Source organism: Aulonocara sp. 'chitande type north' Nkhata Bay, linkage group LG17 (genome assembly GCF_057382095.1).
Source record: "Aulonocara sp. 'chitande type north' Nkhata Bay isolate Kocher_YH1m ecotype deep benthic linkage group LG17, A_spYH_male_GT1.1, whole genome shotgun sequence".
Lineage (NCBI taxonomy): Eukaryota > Metazoa > Chordata > Actinopteri > Cichliformes > Cichlidae > Aulonocara > Aulonocara sp. 'chitande type north' Nkhata Bay.
In genome coordinates this window covers 31,178,606-31,199,284 of record NC_141360.1, presented here as the reverse complement: position 1 = coordinate 31,199,284, position 20,679 = coordinate 31,178,606, and the positions used below count along the sequence as shown (strand labels likewise).

At 40.0% G+C, this 20,679-nt stretch overlaps 1 protein-coding gene across 1 annotated transcript in view; it reads right to left on the bottom strand.

The window, feature by feature from the left end:
• Positions 1–20,679, bottom strand: part of plxna4 (plexin A4) — a 247,681-nt gene that overhangs the window by 36,842 nt on the left and 190,160 nt on the right. Inside the window, exons 12-22 of the mRNA XM_086269973.1 lie at positions 19,039–19,226; positions 15,746–15,897; positions 12,804–12,921; positions 11,694–11,830; positions 10,735–10,902; positions 10,330–10,423; positions 8,138–8,371; positions 7,556–7,702; positions 6,836–7,070; positions 5,992–6,134; positions 1,279–1,547 (exon numbers count right to left, since the gene is read on the bottom strand). Coding sequence (XP_086126099.1) covers positions 1,279–1,547; positions 5,992–6,134; positions 6,836–7,070; positions 7,556–7,702; positions 8,138–8,371; positions 10,330–10,423; positions 10,735–10,902; positions 11,694–11,830; positions 12,804–12,921; positions 15,746–15,897; positions 19,039–19,226 — 1,885 coding nt within the window. The remainder of the gene's footprint in view (positions 1–1,278; positions 1,548–5,991; positions 6,135–6,835; positions 7,071–7,555; positions 7,703–8,137; positions 8,372–10,329; positions 10,424–10,734; positions 10,903–11,693; positions 11,831–12,803; positions 12,922–15,745; positions 15,898–19,038; positions 19,227–20,679) is intronic.

The window sequence follows — 20,679 nt, the reverse complement described above, 5'->3', positions numbered from 1 at the left end:
TATTTGAAATTGGATTCAGTGCTAATTAATTATAATTATTTTGCTAATGATGTGCACGGTAATACACTCTGGTGTTTCTGAGACAGAGCCAGCAATTCAAGGTCACAGGAGTTAATCCAAACATGTCAGGGGACACATCCAGTGCTTCACAGTAAAGAGGAACCTGTATAAAACGTCCATTTCTATTCCAAACCAACAAGAATACCAAGCTAGGTTCAGAAAAGCAGATGTTGTGTTAGATAACGCATTTTATGTGTACCTATAGACTGATCTGCTGTAACTTTATGACCAGTGACAGGTGAAGTGAATAACCCTGATTCTATCAAAAGTGAACCAAGGAAAGAAAAGTTGTGAACTAGGAACAGGGTCCAATAGATGAGCTACTGTTGCTCAAATTGCTGAAAAAGTTAATTATGGTTCTGATAAAAAAGCGCTAGAACACATAGTGCATCACCGTTTGTTGTCATTCCTGCAGACCAGTCAGGGTGGTCATACTAACCCCTGTCCACCAAGTATGGGCACTTAAGCATCAGAACTGGACCACAGAGCAATGGAAGAAGGTGGCTCAGTCTGATAAATCATGCCTTCTTTTATATGCGTGTGTTCCATGTGCTTTGCTTACTTGCAAACACTTGGCACCAGGAAGCACTATGAGAAGCGAGGCACTGTGATGCTTTGGGCAACCCTAACCCTAGCACCAGGTGGGTACCTACTGGTGCCCTGTTATTTCTTCAACCCTTGGGCCCTGTCATCCATGTGGATGTTACTTTTGACACATATTACCTACCTAAGCATTTTTGCAGAACATGTACACCTTCAGCAGGATTTAAACCCTGCCAAAAAGAAAAATGGTTCACAAAAATTTGAGAAGCACGACAATGAGTCTGAGGTGTTCACTTGACCTCTAAATTCTTCAGATCTCATTCCAATCAAGCATCTGTGGAATGTGCTGGACAATTAAGTCTGATAAATGGAGGCCCCCCCCTGCAACCTATACAACTAAAAGGATGCATTGCTAACATCCTGGTGCCAGATACCACAGCACACATAGTGGAGTTCATGCTTCGATGGTTCAGGGCTGTTTTGGCAGCATAAGGGGAACCAACACAATATGGTCAAGCATAGTACCATTAACTTACTATCAAAAAGGTAGGATATGTCTTGGTTAGAATATACAGCAAGGAAGACTAAATTGTCCTTCACCAACTATGTAACTTCAACTTCACTGATATCACAGTCTAACAAGTGCTCTACTTGGTTTTCATGCCTGCTCATTACCTGCGGAGGAGCAGTTTGGGGTGGTTTTTGCTCTCGAGGTTGCGGTCTATGAGGTCGGACAGCAGGTGCTTAAGGACATCAGTGGCATACTCCAACTTGCTCTGCAGCACTGTCATGATGAGTGAGGCCACATTGCCGCGGTCCCTCATTGAGAAACCACGCTGGGCCTCCAGAGTGCGAATAAAACACAGCAAGAAGATCTTGTTGTTAATGAGCTGACCAAAGAGCTTCAGCCCTTTCTCCACCTGCTCCTGGCGGTAGCCTGGCACCTGCACGGAAACAGAAGAAATGTTCACTTACTTAAAGAATACAGACTTTGAGTGGTACATTCAAGGCCATGACATACAGACTCAATTAGTCACTGGGTAATTCAAATGCACTGCTATTTATTACCTTACAAGATGTACAATGTGTTAAGTCTTCTTTTTAAAAATGACACTTTTAGGTAATGTTTATACAGATAGCATGTTGGACTAATCACAAAACAGTCAATAGGATTGAGAAAGTGACGCTATTGTGAACAAATTTTCCACCTTGTCACCCTCAAAGCATCACATTTCCTCCACCTTGCTGAATAAAATGCCAAAAACCTCTTAAGCAACTTTTCTCCTGCTCTACATTGTTCTGTTATTTCAATCGTTCTACAAATGTGTTTCTTTTTTACCCAAACACAAAGTTAAAATTGGCATGTCCATAGTCCATAGTGTTGGTGTTTTGTCCATCTTAATCCTTTCCTCTTATTAGTCTTATTAGTCTCCTCTTATTAGATGTGTTTCATCTATTCCCATCTTTGCCCTAAAAGAGTGTCCTGAGGAAAACTCTTTGCTGCAGTTGTTGGGAACACTTGTTGAGAACTGAATTCTCGCTCCAACCCTCTGAACCAGAAAAACCTTCGTGATCAGTTGTGGTCAACTTCCCTCAGTACACAATGGAGGACATAGTGCTGAATGGAAGCATGGAAGAAAAAAGTTATGCATCAGGATAAACAGGTTTTCTTTGATCATGACCATGCTACAGACGTGATTCAGAATGGGATGGAAAACACCGGAATTAAGAAAGCTTGATATGACAGAGGAATTCAGGGAATAGCAATACTCGTGAGACTTTGAGAGAGTTACTCGTCAAGGTTGCTGTCTATCGCCTCTTCTCTTTCGTTTATATACTAAACCCTTGGCACAGCCCATATGACAAAGTGAGCACATGAGAGGAATAAATATTAAAGGGAAAGACCATGTCATCAGCTTTTTTGCAGATGATGTCATACGATATCTTGTGGGGCGATAGTGGCTCAAGAGTTGGGCGTTCGTCTTGTAATCGGAAGGTTGCCGGTTCGAGCCCCGGCTCCGACAGTCTCGGTCGTTGTGTCCTTGGGCAAGACACTTCACCCGTTGACTACTGGTGCTGGTCAGAGGGCCCGGTGGCGCCAGTGTCTGGCAGCCTCGCCTCTGTCAGTGCGCCCCAGGGCGGCTGTGGCTACACTGTAGCTTGCCATCACCAGTGTGTGAATGGGTGGATGTGTAAAGTGTAAAGCGCTTTGGGGTCCTTAGGACCAAGTAAAGCGCTATACAAATACAGACCATTTACCATATATCCACAAAATTCAAACTATCATTTTTTTGTTTAATGTAATTAATACCTTCGCTGAGCATTCAGGGTACAAAATTAATGTGGTTAAAAAAGCCATGCTTGCGACAACATCATCTAAATATATAAAAAAAACATATATGAAAGAACATGAACTTTGTAATAGGCAATATTCTGGGCTATCAAGTATCGCAGGGGTGGGGGAACTCCAGGTGCCAAGGGCTGGTGTCCTGCAAGTTTTAGATATCACTTTTGGTCAACACACCTGAATCAAATGATTAGTTAATTTCCAGACCTCTGGAGAACTTCAAGACATGTTGAGGAGATACTTTAGCCACTTAAATCAAGGACACGTCTAAAACCTGCAGGACACCGGCCCTGGAGGCCTGGAGTTCCAAACCCCTGAAGTATTGCATAATTTTAAAACTATGTATCTTGGGAACATTATTAAATGCATTGCGTGGAATGACCTGTACTTGATAAAAAACTTTATTGAGAGCCGCAAAGAAAGCTTTAACAAGAAAATATTCTAAATAGGTTTCGTAATGTTCAGATTGAAAGAATTTTTTTTGATAAGTGGAGAACACACAAGGCCTTATAATGTCCATACATTATAAGGCACCAAGGAAAAGGTATGAAAAACATTTATAGGCTATGCGTTTTCGTACTTAAATGTATATGTAAGCATGTATATGCAGGACATTTGCAACTGGCACCCACATTTTCTTTCTCTTTTCAGTTTAGTTTTTCTCTGTTCCCTGGAATTTAGTTGATGTCAATATCAAAATTGTGAACAAAACTTTCAGTAAAAAAAAAAAAAAAAGTGTCAAAATATTTATTCATTTAGAACACTTTCTTTGCAATTGCACGTACTATGAGTGTTTATGTTAATCAGAAGCACCGAGACTTGTAATAACAAAAACTATAAATTAAAAATTAAACTATAAATTAATAAATACACTATTTCCCTACATAAAAGTGCAGTTTAAAAGTAATAGGTTCATCCCATTGAATAAAAGATGGAAAAAGGGGGAGGAAAAGAATAAGGGAAAAGGATGAATCTGGGGAAATGAGAAGTTTAACATTTTACACTCTTTGTTGCACTTCATCTAAAGATTGAGAATAAAGGCAAGTAAACACTGAGCCTCTTTAGGGAATGTTTATTATTTTGATGCTGCTATATAAGCTGAAAGGGAGTGCAATGATGTGAATTTCCCTTGTCTGAGCCCAGATCATCCCTCCACCGTTTAAACAAGTAACTTGCTACACATTCCTCTCTTCTCCATTTTTTTTCCACACAAATAGCACCTAAGGAGATTATGTCTTTTTATCTGTCAAGAGCACTCGCGGTAAGACGGCATCTCTTTGCACCCAATGCAGCTGTCAACCAGCATATGTTCTGTCTTTCCACCTTTCATGGAAGTAGCTGTAATCTGCTGGGAATTATTGTTATATTGCAAGCCTAATTTCACACTGCTTGCCAAGATGTGTAGTGTGTCGGTGTATGCATGTGTTGAGCGTGAGATCGTTTTCTTTGTGTACAGGCTGCATACTGCATGACATGCGAGGAACACCGCGTGTGCTATACCTGTATGTGCTGGCTTTTGATTGACTAATTTTTCTACTTACATTTCTAGCACCTGGCATGTCTTCAAATATTTTAATACTGACAAAACTGCTTAAGTAAACCTAGACCAGCTTTCCAGCACCTGTGCTACTTCCGTCCACAGTAGACAGTCAAAAACTTGATACGGCGATATCTGATACATCAATAACAATTAAGTAGTTATCAGCAGCCCGAGACGAGCTTGCTGCTTTTTTCAGTAGGCTCCTTTTCCACATTATGCTCCTTATACAGTTCAATATTTATGCCAATTAAAATATAATTAATATTGCTTATTACTGGGAAATTCTCATCAAGGATACAGAGGCTAACCCTGAGGGCAGTGAAATAGGGGTCCAACATTCTCTTAATGGAACAAGACGACCTAGTCAATTACGGCTGTCTATCAATGTCACCAACTAAGGATAAATGACTTGATTTTTTTTCTTTTGCTTTTCTGCCTGTGATTGACTTTTAATTTGCTTTAAGGTGGGGAGAGAAAACGGCACAGCTTCTCGTATCATTAAGAATTATTAATGAGACCACACTCCTGAATTGAGGGCTGCCTTGTTTGTTTTTGAAAAAGCGTGTTGTTGTCGGCCGTCAAAGGGGTTTTGTTTACCAGACAGCGACACAAACAACATCGGCGTCTATTTCACCCACTGTGCCCTACCACATTGTTAATTTGCTTGCTCATTTTGCTCTAATTTCAAATAAGGCTAATTGTTTTGCATCAGTTATTTGACGGATAAACAGTTAGACACGTACAGTTACACACTTGATTGATGAGAATATAGGTACAAGTTCTTATATTTACAGCTGTCTTCTTTCACGAATGTATTGAAAACTACAGCTTTCTATTTAATTGAAATGCTCTAAATATTTGACCTGGGCATGCTAGTGGAAAACTTCACTTTACGGCCTCCATTTCTGATTTGTGTTGCACTTCTCACAGAGTCACTGCTGCTTAGTGAGTACTTTGCAAGGGTTTGCAGATAAGTTCCAAACAAACTATGGGAGACCATGGCAATCTGCTAGTGACCAAAGCAATCTCAATCTTGTTTTTGGAACAACACTCAACCTCCTACGACAACTCGCTAACAAGTAAAAGGGAACACCTTTTTTACCTAGTGTGTGATTGGTCTTTAGGTCTGAATGACTGGTGCTTAGTAAACAACTTTACAGCGACTGCCAGGAACAATTCACAACTGGTTGAGGAGTATTAATTTTTCTTTAGCGACAAGTACTTGGTGGTCACCAACCGGCCTGGATGACTCGGGGCCTTATATAGAGTCTGTGTGTCAACAATTTATCACAAACAGAGAATCCTAATAGAAAGTCAATTTGAAAGAGTAGGAATGTTTTCATAGACTAAAAGTGCCTATTTATTTTATTTAAAAAGAAAGAAAGAAAGAAAGAAAGAAAGAAAGAAAGAAAGAAAGAAAGAAAGAAAGAAAGAAAGAAAGAAAGAAAGAAAAGAATAAATAGTTGCATTTTCCTTTGTAATAAAAATTGATGAATCATACCTCCAGATCTCTCAGGACAGGATGCTCCTCAATGCCTGGGAAGAGGACTCTCATGGTATAGGTCCTGTAGTCCAAGAAGGGGATACCTGCACCATCTAGATCACTGGTCAATTCATGGATGTCTGTCTGCAGCTCTGCAAATGCTAATAAACCAAACAGAAAATTGTTTATTAGTATATATACATATAAGTCTTACATAACTCTTAGCTAGGCTATAACCTATTATTATATAGATTTTACCATATAAAATAATATCTAAAATAGTATCTAACATGGTCTGCCAGCAAAACATGTTATTTCTTAGATGTTTTGCCTCTACCCTGCCTTCAGTTTATCTATCTTTATCTTCCTGTTTATCTGCATGAGCTTACCTTTTGTTTCTTAGTTGCTTCCTGTATAATTTTGAAGGGCATTTCCTTGTGGCTCACTACATTTTTACTTTTTGATTTTGTTTTATTTCTGTCCTCATTATTACCTGATGAAAGGTACCTCTTTCCTATTTTGTTTTTAAATTCCTCTAGCACAAAGACAGCAATCTAAAAGTTAAAGTGGATAGATATTGGAGGTACCATAGAAAACTAGGTACTATTTAAAAGAAAAAAAAAAACTTTACAACCTACCTAATCACAAACAAGTTCTTGTCACAATGATGATGTGGTAAATGGACTTGTTCCTATATAATGCTTTCTCATAACCTATTGATTAAATAGGAAATTTCTAGTATTGCTAACAAAGATTTAATTAAACCGTGTAAATAGATTTAATGAACCAAAATTCTTTAGATGTTCTTGGAAACAAATGTGTAAAATGAATATACTGATCTGCACTAGCATGAACCTCTTACCCTCTTTGCACTCTAGAGCCACACGTGACTCCAGGTTGTCCATCTGCATCTGCAGCCTTTTCAAGGTGAGGTCACTCTCACGAGACTTGCGTTTATAGGCAATGAGCACTGCCACGATGACAAGGATGAGCAGGGCACCGGCTGCAGCAATGCCAATGATTGCAGTGCTGCTGAGGGGGCTGTCGGACGTGATGTGGACCGAACCTGGTGAATTCTCGATGCCGCCCACACGTGCCTTATGACAGTAACAGACAAAAGGGGAGATTATAGCTATTACATTGATGTGGTTAAGTCAACGTCCAAGCTCAGACACACAGACAGACATATTGATTTGTGTACACACTTCTGTTTTTTTCTATGATGCTGGGTTCAGGTGGTAAGATCAGGAAATGCCTTGTTCAAAGTGGTCTCTCTTAAAACCACAAATGGAATCTTCATTGAGTTTTCTGGGGCTCTAATGCTTCTTATTGAAGGCTTATTTGTTTGTGTTTTGTCTGCTTGTGGGCACTAACCGCACAGCTGATTGGATTAGAGCCATAATCTGAATGGGAGTGGACAAGTGGAAGGATAGAAAGCAACGCAAGGAATGTCTGTTGGTCTGTCTGTCAAACTCTCAATCGATTTTTAGGTCTGTCAGCCTTCTCCAACACTGCCTGCCTCTCCGTCGTTTGTCTGTCTTGCTCTATGTCTTGACGTTGCGACATGTGCTGTGTCACTCACCAGGATCTTATGTCGACCAATCAGGTTAGGGGACTCGCAGAGGAGCTGGTTCTCTGACACTGTTAAAATGCAGGGCTTCTCTCCAATCAGAACTGTGTAGTTCAGCTTTCCATTTCCGCTATTGGTCGCTGGAAGGAAATTCCGCCCCTTCAAAAGAATAATGATTGATGTTATTGCTGTCAGCGTCAAAGTGGAAGGGTTAGAGAAATAAGAGTCAAATGATATATGTTTATGTTTATCTATATATTCGTACTGCAAAGCTGGGCAAAGATATGTTATGTGCAATGCTCTACAATTTATTTTACTTGGGTATGCAAATGATCAGTTTAAGCTGAGCTTTCTATACCTATAATATTTAACCTGAGACATGGTACTGATCTCGGGTTAGTTTTCACAGACTAACCCAAGATACAGATATCATTTCTAAGCTGTGTACTATATGAATTTTAAGATATACACAATCATTACTGGCAAAATATCTTAATTTAAAGTCTTTACATTCAGACAAAAGGCAATAAAAGATAATAAAATATTATAACAATGAAAACTGAGTGTATATGCGGGTGAGTGATATCTTCCTACTTTCAGTATAATGGGCGATCCAGGTTTAAGCTCCAGGACTCCGGATGGACTAATCGGTTCAAATTCCGGATTGGGGAAGTAGATGAAGTTGGTGTTATTGAGTGTGATCTGCAAGTCATCCAATTTAAAGCCGAACTCTTCAGGTCTTTCAGGTACTTCTTGGTGTCTGGCTAGGCTGATGGGCAGCTCTGGAGCCTGGCACACCATAGTTGTAGGACCTAGTATGTCGCAGAACTAATTCACAAAGAAAAGCACATAAGTGAATTTATCGCCTGCAAATTACTGCATTTATACAAAAATATAGATTATTTATTAACAAATTTCTCGTGGTTGGATCTCAGCATGCATCATACCCAAACTGCCTGACTGTGTTCCCAGTTAGCTCACTCACTTTATTGGCAGTGCTAATGTGCCAACCCATACAGTCAAAAGTCATTAGTGTCAGCCTTTTATGTCACACTTGTGCATTTCACTAAACCCACTGGAGACACAATAGAAACTGGAAGCTCCTCCATTTCCAAGTGCAAAGAAGAACCTGTTGTATTTTCCTCAAAGGAAGCCACTAAATGAGGTGCAGTTAGAAAGCTTGTGCAGTCTCACCGCAATCACGCTTTGATGTGTGAAGATTCAGGAGTGATAACTAAGTCTTACCATCCCTTCTTTACCCTCCACAAAGAACCCTCCCCAGCCTCTCATCACTTCTTTATTCCATCCTGTTATTCCTGTCTGTGATCTTTTCTTCTCTCTTTGACAAATTCTTATTCCCTCAGTCATCTTTCTCGATCCCGCTTTTTTGCTCAATTACAGCGCCTCACATCTTTTTGTGTCCCACTCCTGTTTTTTCCCCTCATTCTCGTCTTTGCTGAGGTTTCTCATTTGACATGTGATGTTATTTAAATTGCTCATTTGGTGTCAAAACCAGTTTTAAAAACAAAGACAGACTGACGCGCAATTGTCAAACGACGCACACCTTTCAACATCCCCTTAACGTTTTCATTCCTCTCCGTCTGTCAGGGTTTCATTCTCAGACATTTCACATTTTCACACTAACCTCTGCCATGCAGTCATTCAAACTATTGCCTGTCACCCTAATTGGCTCCTTGAATATCAAATTGACAAATCCTGCAAGGACATCTTTGACAAGGATCATGCACTGGTACAAGAAGGTAATAGAGGAAAAGAAAGAAAGAAAGAAAAAGTAACAAAAACTCTTTTTGCGGACAAATGCTTTGGATGTCCATTTTTAACTCCTTTTCATTTAGATCTGAGCTGTGTCAGATTGAGACTATATCGTGACACGCTGAGACACTTGAGATACGATGCCTAAAAGAGGCACATCTGAGCACAGATGTTAAACGTGGTGTCGGGCTATGCTTAAATGGACCAAGAAAGATAGCATTACCACCTTTTGTTACTTCCTTTTATTTCAAAGAGATCGCAGAGCCCCAAGCATGGCATTACCTATCCTCGCCTGGGTAAAGAGGCTAATCACTGTGGTTTCTAATTCAATATCAAAGTTCCTATTTGTTACACAGTGGCGATGAATTACATTATTCCCTATTCAGTTGCAACCTGTTGATTTTGCACTGCAGTGCCACTGAATTTTCTTCCTAGCCCTACAAATAAAGAATTTAGTAATGCTCTGGACTAAATGAAACTTTATGGCTGACTATATAGCTCGCCGTGTTCATTTAAATTAGCCACTTTCTTTTGTTCCTGGGCCACATTAGTAAAAGTAAAATAAAATTGCATGGAAATAGGTCAACAAGTATTGATTTTTTTGTGGTTTTGCCTCTGTGTACCAACACAGCGGATATTTAAATCAAACAATCCAGAATTGACTAAAGTACAGACTTTCACATTTGACTCAAGGGCTGTAACAACACTTTACCACTAACTCTTTAGGAATTACATGTGCACCTATCTTTAGACTACAAAGGAAGTGGACAAAGTGGTGTGGGCTGTCATTTCATTATTCCATGACAAATTAAGCAGATTTCAAGAGATCAAAGACATAGCAACAAGTTGCAAAATTATGGACCTAACTGTGAACAATGGAATGCATTGCAACACAAAAATGTATACCTGAAGATGCTCCACTCAGGCTCTATCTTGGTTAATTGTGTTTTTAATAACACAATTAACCACGAGGTGATTGTTTGATCACCCACGCTGCATCTACATTCACTTACATTGAGTGTCTCATGGCCATTGTATTTGGCTCTGATGAGTGGTGTCTGAATGATGTCCAGATTAGTTCCTGTCACCGTGATCGGAGTATATCCACTGAAAGAGAAAAAGAAGGGGAAAAAGAAAAGACGGTTTAAAAAAAAAAAAAAAGACAGCTCAGATTGCTTTGACAAATGGTGATTTGAATTATTTATTCATTGCTTAGTTTATGCACCCAATGCAAAATTTGTACGCTGTCAATTTTGTATTATGTTGCAGTAGACGATTAAACCTTTTCATTTCCTCCTGACAAGGATCTGACAATAACCTGTGCTGCTGAGATATTTCCATCCACAGGACGCAAAATATTCTGTTGATATCTCTCTGCAGTGAGCAACGAGTCAAAGTAAACAGACAAAAATGTATACCTGAAGATGCTCCACTCAGGCTCTATCTTGGTGATGGTGGGATCTTCCACATATTCAAACTGGAGGTCTTTCTGAAGGTGGGCCCTATCTATGCTCACAGACACAGACACATTTCCAATGCCATGTAGGGAAGCATGGGTTCGGCAAGTAAGCCATAGGCCACCCCTCCTAAAACAATGACAGGATGAAACATTAGTTACATGTACTGATATGTTAGTGGTACAGTTCAACAGACAAAAGGAGGAATCAGTACAGTGGTATTTAAATGTAGAGAAACCCAAAAGCCATCTCTCTAGTCAATATCCTTTTTTAAGCAGACTACTAAATTATTCCAACACTAAAAACGATGTAATAGTTAAGACATTTGAACGGTTGGTTAAATAGACATTGATCCATAATGTATTGACTGAACTGAGACCTGAGCATTTATCAATGCCAAATGGTACATTGCAACGATGCTGTATTTGCCCAATCATTTATGGTGCAATATCTGGTGCATCACTGAGTAGAAATTTGAATCTCAAAATTGGAAAACCTCTAAGTCAGCGCTATTTCTGCTCTCAAGGTATTTAATATATTTCTGCAGCTGTGTAGATGGTTAAACGTAGACCTTCAGCCTGCTACTGTGACAGGGTTGAGCACAAAGGCAATTTGAAGTACTTAGCATTAATTTTCATTTGTCTTTATGCAGTTGTTTTAATTGAATTTAACATTTGTGCGGGGTCCAGCTGCAAAACTTTCTTTTTCAGCAATGGGTGTACTCAAACCCTTGATTAATCATAATGTAGCAAAGTTCCTCCTTGGGCATTGTGATATTTCATTTTATGTGTAAAAGTAAGATATTGTTGTGATGTCAGAAAGGTTTTGTACCTGTAGTGTGAAAGAGTAGCTTTACCTGACCGTTTAATTGACTGTTAAAGTGTGACTGACGGGGTCAGCGCTGGCTTGTTCCAACTAACCTCTGATAAGTGCACGGCTGGTCCTTGAACATGACTGACACATTGCTCCCAGCATCAAAGTGGCTGCCAGTAATGTTGACGACAGTTCCCCCAGAGACTGGCCCACGGCTTGGCGTAAGACTGATAATCCTTGGAATCTGGTAAAAACAATAAAAAAATAAATGTTATTGTAACAGCCTGTTGGTAAGAAAGTCACTTATAGCTGATTCATAAGCAGTCTGACAAACAAAGAAATACATTCCCCTGAAAATGGCCAGAAAGTCTCGCTCAAATTAGAAAGAAAGTAGGGATAGTTCAAGACTTTTCCACAGTGCTGTACTTTAACCTGCACCCACTGATTCCACTTAACGTGTTCTCTGATGAAAAACTTTTGTAAATTAAAGTAACAGTAGCAGCAGATGCAGTTCAGGGGAAGTGGGGCATAAAGTAAATCCTCCTCCAGTCCATTTCGTGTTCTTATAATCTCATCCTTAGCCTGCTGTGTAGTGGGACATCTAGACCTAACATCCTATAATCCTGTGCAGGGAGCCCATTGAGAAATAAACCCAGCCAGCACCCATTAATGGATAGCAGTAAAAATGATAACACAGCATAAAATACGTACATAACATTAACAACTGCTAATTTATTTCAGAAAGCGAAAGTGTGAGAATAATTATACGCAGAGTGAATGTTAAAAAAGGTGTAATGTGTGTTTTCATGTGTTAATGTTCAATTTTTATTTGTTATTCACTTCGGGGTTTTTTTTTTATCAACGTTCGTGTTTTTTCTTCATTTTCTTCTCATTAGTAACTGTCAGTCATGTCTCACGACTGATACATGCATGACAGAAAAGCTGAGAAGCAGACTCTCAGTGAGAACCACACCATGTTGGAACACAGCCAAAAAAGCAACATGTACATACATGTTCTCACCTACTTAACACAGTAGGTGAGAAGACTGATCAGCTACAAGCAAGGTGCTAACATGCCGAGGGTGACACATGCAGTATAGTTGCCCTTCTGCTAATAGAAGCACACGTTTCAATTTTTAACCATCAAATTGCTAGTTTTTTAAAGTCTGCAAAACTCCACATACAATTACACAAAAACAACAGAAGTTAACACTCACCACAAAGTAGTAGTACTTGGAGGATTTTGCCATAAATTCAGATGTGCACTGCCCGACACAGACCTGCACGTTCCCAGTATACTGGCTCATCTCAGCTCTACCCATCTCGCACACAATCCTGGAAACAAACATTGGCACAATTGTAGAATATGTAACAAAGCATGTGTAATTGCACAGTTACTTGTACTATACCAGTTGGCGTCGCTGGGAAATGCAAAGCAGGTTATTTAATAGATTTATAGCTAGACCTGTCTTAAAGCTTGATAAAATAATGCATTATTTGCCAACAGCTTCACCTCCCCCGCGCTGCCAACTTGTAGGAGAGAAAGCAAAAAGTCTCCATCCTTTTACATATGACCTCAAATGCAGCTACCTCTTCTGCTGGGTCAGCATTTGCTTAGAAAGTGCTGGCACACAACTTTCTTTCTCAGCAGAAGAAGCACGGGGTCTGTTGATAAGCCAACTTTAAACTAGTTTTAATAATTTTACAGACCGCACCTGAAAGGAGCCAAAGCGCTGGATTAAACTCGTATGTCAACTAAATGTAACCTCCTGAATTAAAAAAAAAAAAAAAAAAAAAAAGATTATTGGAGTTGTGTGTGCTACTGAGGGAGGAACTGTGCTCTGTCACCCACAGCATTGCTTCTACTGTATAAGTGCACTGCTCTGACTTTAAATTAGTTTACATTCATATACATTCTGCTAGTCAGAAGATTATGCCAACTTTGAGATCATATCTCTTATGCAACCACCAAGACCACGCTACATTGAATTGTTTTTTTTTTTTTTTTTTTTTTTTTAATTTATTTATTTATTTATTTTTTTTGGCCTGTCCCGTTTGGCTCTTTTGCCATCAGAATTGTTGTCTAAAGGCAAAGAAAGATGCCCAACGGATTTACTTTACCAAACTGACCCTCAGTGTTGTTAAGGATATGTCAAGTTGCTAACACACTGAACTAAGTGCTGTTTGTGTGCTTAGGGAAGTGTTTTGCCCTTCAGGACATGAAGTGTTCAGCTGTGGTCAAAGTTCTTTCAGTTTAAATCCCATAACAGCAAAGGTCTGTGACTGTGCTCACACAGAATCTATATAATATGCTTCAATATTTAGTACGTAGTATCAACAGACTCCTGCTGTAGGTTGGGCTTGAAAATGCAGAGCAGGATTTTTCCATTTGAATTAACATTCGTTACATTTAAGCCTTTGCCAAGGGAGTTCACACAGTGCTGACTGAGAACATCTGTGCCACATCAGTCCCTCTGTATTCTGCAACATGACAGAGTTTTAAATACAATGTCTCTAGCGACATTCCTGTAGTAGTGGTAAAGACAGTGCAATTAAATCCCACTCAGGAAAATGAATTAATGCCTCTCCACTAAGTTCTAACTTTGTTCTGCAAGTTCTTAATTCAATCTGCTGGAAAAAAACGTATCATCCTGATATCTTTTATGCCAGTATGTCCAGCACGCATTTTGTCACTGATAAGAGTCAAATGTACAAAGGCTGGTTTTAGACTATTCCATAATGTCGAGGTTTACGCACTCACCTAATAAATAAAGGGTTTCCCATTCGAGCCTGGGAATAGACACAAATCCCTCGGAGGATTGTGCCAGGAAGGGCATCTGGTATAAATATCTGTGCCAAATCAAATATGTGCATCCAGCCACGGTGCCATCCCCTTGTAAATAAGGGAGCAGCTGAAAGAAGCTTGGTTGTAGGCTACAAATGCCTTAGCTAACAACAGTAGCTAAAGCATTGCGTGACATTTTCATAAACTGAGTGTCAGTTTAATTGAAATTGAATTTCTCTTGTGTTCTGGGGGCCTCTGGATGTCTGGAGTTTTGATCTCCTCCATACCCACTTCACACCCTGGAGGACGGGGCTGTGGCCCCCCCACACTCCCTAGCAGATCATTACATGGAGAAACCTTTGGAATGCAAGCATGCTGATCCACACAGGTATGCACACATGGGTATTCACAGACGCGGACTAAAGCTTTCTTGGCTGCTGCCTCAAAGCACACTGTGCGCTGTCTATCTTGCGTGCTGCACAATATCGTTTATTATTTAGTAAATATTGATATCTATGACTAGCTAGTTTATTGTGATGGTGCTTTGTTTTCTCTATTATTATGTTGCTCTTTGTTGTTTGCTGTCTCCTCTGTTTGTTTTTTTTGTTTGTTTTTTTTTTTTCTCCATACAGGTGACCCAGGAGTTCTTTTTTTTTCTTCTCTCTCTTCCCCCCCTTCTCACCGTCTCTTCTCCCCTTTGGTTTTCTTTCTTTCTCTCCCCCTCTTTCTCTCATTCATTCCCCCTGTCCTATTTATTAAAAAAAAAAAAAAAAATTGAAATTGAATTAAATTGAACTTTTCAGACCTATCTTGAGTATTGTGGGGTCCCTCCAGTGGATACAGTTTTCATAGTGTGAAGAGCTGTAACCTATCTCTGTGTTACTTCAACCTCTATTGATTGGTGTGCCAGAACTGAGACAAACGATCACACTCAATGGAATAGTCTATGGAAATTAGGGGGAACCTTTTGTATTAGAACCTCAAGAACATTGGATACATTTTTGATCTATTTCATTCATTCAGAGAAGGATTACAGCCTAAAATAGGGAAGCTAGCAATGGTGAGGACAAACATGGACACCATTAGAGGGGTTTTTCCTCATCGTAAGCAACCGGCATTAGTGTTTGTGTGATTACACTCATTACCACAAGGTCAAAGGTTTGGCATTGCAGCTCTGAATGAATGTTTTTAAGCTGATAATGACCATTTCATGATATGTTATTTAATGCTTAGTCATGTCACCTTTTTTAATTGCTCATTATGTGAAAGCTCTTTGGGGTCCTTTGGGGTCCTTAAGGACTAGAAAAGGGCTATACAAATGCAGGCCATTTACCTTATTTTTTTACCATTTACTGTGATCAACATGTGACTTACTGTTCAGCAGGGATGTAGCCCTCACGTATTGGAGTGCAATCCACTTCAGCCACCTTCACATTACCCTGAATCTCCCTAAAGTCCAGTCCCAGGTTCTCACCATGGATAGTCACAAGTGTGCCACCTTCCCTGGGGCCTCGCAGAGGGGTGATCTGTTGGAAATGATGATTATGAACATTATTTAGTTTCGTTTTTTTTACGCAACACAATTATTTTCCTGACAACGTAAAAATAGAAAGTGGTGGAAAGCTAATTCTCCAAGGTAATGTGCATGATAACAGCAATGAGACAATATATATAATTTAGTTAGTTTTGTTAAGTAGTAAGTTAATCCATAATTCATTGATAGTTTAATGAATTAACATAATAAATCTCTCACATGTTTCCATTAGCTTTCCATTAACTGGACAACCCTGTCCATTCTTTATCCAAATCTGTGTAATTAGGTTTAGAGGTCATTATTTTAAAAGAAAACTGTATTTGAGGCTTATCTCAAATGAACAAATAGGCATGCAAAACAATGTGAAATCTGAATGAACCAGAATATGGCACAAAAATATTCATGTTATAAATTTGTGGTTGTACAAAAAAATAATATCACAAGGGTGTTTCAAATGGTAGTCAACTCTTTAGTTTATGGCTGGTTTTCACAAGGTCCTTGGGGATAAGCGCTCAAGTTCACACATTAGGTAGCAGTCTGTAGCTTGGGGAACGGGACCGATGCAGTGATTGGTAAAGGGTCAAGACTCGGGGTCAACAACTGTCATTTCTCTATCTGGTGTACACTGAAATCTACTGTGAAGTATTTCATAAGATTAACTTATATCATGGCATCGGGTGACACCTTTGCAGTAATCACAATGTCCTTTGATTTATCAGTAACATCTCTCATTGTTGATGATGTGGTTCCAACATCCATCAACACTTTACTCACACAATTACTTTTTGGCCAGTCAGTGTACGTGTGAGTACACATCATCAGGCCCGTCCAGATGGATGGATGTGAGAGATGGACACAGAATAGTCTGTGTCTATCTGTCTCTGCCAAATAAAAGTCCTCTAGGCTTCATGCTGCAGGCAGGAGCCCAGCTTTAATGGTGACTGTCATTTCTCTGTGCAGTGTAAAAGTTGGCAGCGTGAACCCCTGCGGTGTTCACAGGTAGAGTGCTGTGTGAGTGTGTGTGTTTGCCTTTATCTCATAGCTTAAAGCGTGACTTTCCGTATGTCACTACCGCAAGCACGTCAAAAGCATTTAATTTGACTATTTGAGTACTGAACTCACCAGTCAAATAACTCAGGCAAACTCAAGCCAGGTCATGCACAACACAAGTCCTGCGACTGTCATATGGGAGATATCGTTATCGTATGCTTCGGCGTCGCTGATTAATAAAGTTCCCTGCTGATATCTTAATGAAAAAACAGAGCCTTCTGGGAACAGGGCTACAATACATGCAATTAAAAAGATTGCACACAATGCCTCGTGGCTCTCAATTTATTAACAAATATGGAGCGGGAGAAGGACTTTGAGGGAAGCTGGGAAGGAAGAAGCAAAAGAAACCAAGAGAGAGAGAGAGAAGGGAGAGCGAAGAGGAGAGACGCAATGAGGCGTTGATTAGATTTGTGACTTTGACAAGATAATTGACGGTTGGGTAGAGGCAAACACTTAATCACTTCTCCCTCTCTCTCTCTCTCCTTTTCACTTTTCATCTTTCTATGTGAGTCTCACCCTCTCATTGTTGATGGGAGATGTCATTATAATGAAGCGTATTAGAATGCATTAGGGCCTGGGTTGTCTTGGGAAAGTCCTCACTCCTCACCCACTGACAGTTTTTATGGGGGACGTGAGAAGGCTGCAATATGTCCCCGCTGCAGCCTCGGGGATGTAAGGAGAAATACAGGCCCATCTCCAAGAATAAATCCACTGCTCCGGGAGAAGACAAACATTAGAGAAGTGGAATGACAGAGTGCAAATGACTGATCCAGACTCTTTAAATAAGTGTAAGGGGGGGGGGGCAAAATGTTACCATCATGACATCACTCTTCTTAAGAGTTGATTTTGAACGAATAAAAATAATGACAGTACTCTGGGTCATCTGTGAGGGTCGAGTAATTACAATAAGCCCCTTTATTTTTCTTCTTATGACTCCCCCATGTTTGTTTCCCTCTATCTGTCTTGCTCCTTTATTTAGAAGCAATTCGGGGGAAATTAGACAATTCTGTCGTAACCCATCAGGTTAACATCTCATGAGCGAGCAGCCAGATTCCTTGTGATCAGGCAGTTACTTGAATGCCGCTACATCCAGGATGATAGAGGGTCAGATTCCATTTCCGCACCCCTCTTCCCACTCTCTGTCCGTATCAATCTCCAGGACAACAAAAGGCATTCCCCTCGTTGTCGTTTTTATCTGTTCTATGTTTCATCCACAGTCAGTCATCATCTGCCCTCAACTCTCCTCCCAGGAAAAGGATGCAGAGTGGACCTTTATATCCATCACTGGAAAAGTGGACCCGGGTAAAAGGGGGGACTCTTTTCAGTCATTCAGCCTCATGTGACTCTTTTCTGGCTCAGCCTAGCCATCCATCACTGCCTCTCCCCCTTCCCCCAAATCCACCCTCCTCTTCCTTCATCTGGCAGCTTTCCATCCATCTTTCCTTTATGTCCTATTATCCTTCATCTTGCTGACCCTTATCACTGCTGCTTTCACCCTTTTTATGTGTCTTGCACAGGTCAAGTCTATTTACCCCACATGGCGCTGGGTTAAGCAGGGATTCACCTGAACATCTGTGCAGCTGATTGATAACTAACAAGAGTGAGGATGATTTGTCTCTCTAGATCTGTATATGTGTTTGTACATTGACATTTCGAGTTAACGTTGGCAAAAAATAACTACTGTCCCCCTACGGTTTGAAGAAAAGACATCTAAAATGCTAAATTACACGACTGCTGTAATTGTAGTTCTCGTATGCCATTATCATTGAAACTTATTTTTTTTCCTGTGATGTGTTGCTGCACTACAAAAAGGTGTAAAACATATCCTTCTTCACGAATGGTGTCAGACTGAATAGCTGATAATGACTCACAGCCTCTGCCATTATGTTGAGATGATCGACTGCCACACCGTCAGTGAGGTGATGAGTATGACTATGTTCCCACGAGCGCACTATAATTAAGGTGTGTATGTATGGCCTTTCAGGCAAAAGGTTTTTACAATAATAGCTGGATTGATTGGTCCGTATATGTGCTAACGTGTAAACTGTGTGAACACATGTGGACGCTGATGCATACGTCTCACCTTGGTGATCCGTGGGTGGGTGCACTTGCTGTTGATGCCGTTGTGCTCTAGCCACGTGTTCTCATTGGCGCAGTGTTGCTTGAGGGTGCAGCGGTTCTCTCCTTTGCACCAGACGCACCCAAACAAAGGGTCCGCTTTCAGACACAGACCACAGCTTCCACGTTGGGCGTCGCATTTGTATAGATGGACTGCGCAGGCGGGAGGAGATAAGACAAAGATAGACGGGAGAAAGAAGGGAGAAAAGTGAACAAGCTTTTTACAAATGATGACTCCAAATGCAGCTAAAAATTATTCTGGGCAAAAATCAAATAAAGTAACAAAAGACTTCAAAACACAAAAGAAACTGTTTTATAGTTTACCCAAATCACTCAACATCTACATAAAGCTGTTTGAACAATGCAAAAAAATAATAAATAAACTGAATATTATGATAGACATTTGTTGACATCTTTGTCTCATTATCGCTCCATCATCATCTCTACACACTCCCTAGGCATCCCACCCTGCCTCTGAGTTTCCTACACTACTGCCGCCTGCCACTCCTCACCCACCGCACATTTAACATATCATCTCCATGGCAACAGAGCAACCATTTTCTTTTTAATTGCCATTAATTTTGTATGTGATCTGCCCATCAAAAAATAACTAAATTTTTTAAAAAGCCCTATAGGCCTCTTCCTCCACAAGCAAACAAAGGAAGGAAGAGAGTAGTGGAGGAGTCTCTAGTTCAAGGTTCTCTAACTTCTGTTGCTTCTTTGATTCTGCAGTTATGCTTAAGGATATGTTTTGTAGAGCACATTTGACTCAGACACTCATGCACACAACCAGAAACACACACAAACACTCTACAAACTTTGCCTTACAGCACAGTGTCATTTTGGCATATAATACACATTTTAACAACATGCTTCTTATGCCTGACTCCACTGCCTTTGGTTAAAATAAGCTGTTTTCCTGTCAGAGTAGTATAACCCCCAGCATGAATCACTTAAAGTGGTGGATTGTCAGTGGCCAAACTGAATCAAGCTCAGCAGCTGAATCCTGAATTCTTAAAAACCCAGTGCTGATATACCATGAAAGGATGAAAGGTTGGACATAAAAAAACTAAGAAAGGTTGAAATAATAATAATAATAATAGAGAAATGTAATGTACTCCCCTGTTCTCTACATATAGAGAAAGAAATAATAAATGTAATTTCTTTACTAGGGCTTAGTAGTTAGTGTTATATCAGACAGGCCCTAAAAGCAAGTTCAGTTACAGTCATAGTAAAACAGCTGAGCTCAGTGCTTCACACCAGCTGATGGCTTCACCTGATACCAATTTAAACATCTAGTTGGTGATTTTTAAGCTGCTTTAACCCACCCACGGTTACTGACCATCTGCAAGCCACTTTGCAACATGCCTTATAGCATCTCTCATGCTGTTTCTAACTTAATGCCACATTTTTTGTCATTGATGTTTTCTCATTTGTTTTGTATATGATGCAAAGGTTTTTTTGCATTTGCTCTTCCAATTTCTGGGACAGAGAACAGAGCCATACCACAAAATAAGAATGACTACAGATAGAAATACTCTCTTTTATGCCTATAGTGGTCCTGGCTGAAGTGAAATTTATGTCAGTGCGCTTTACTGAATGAATA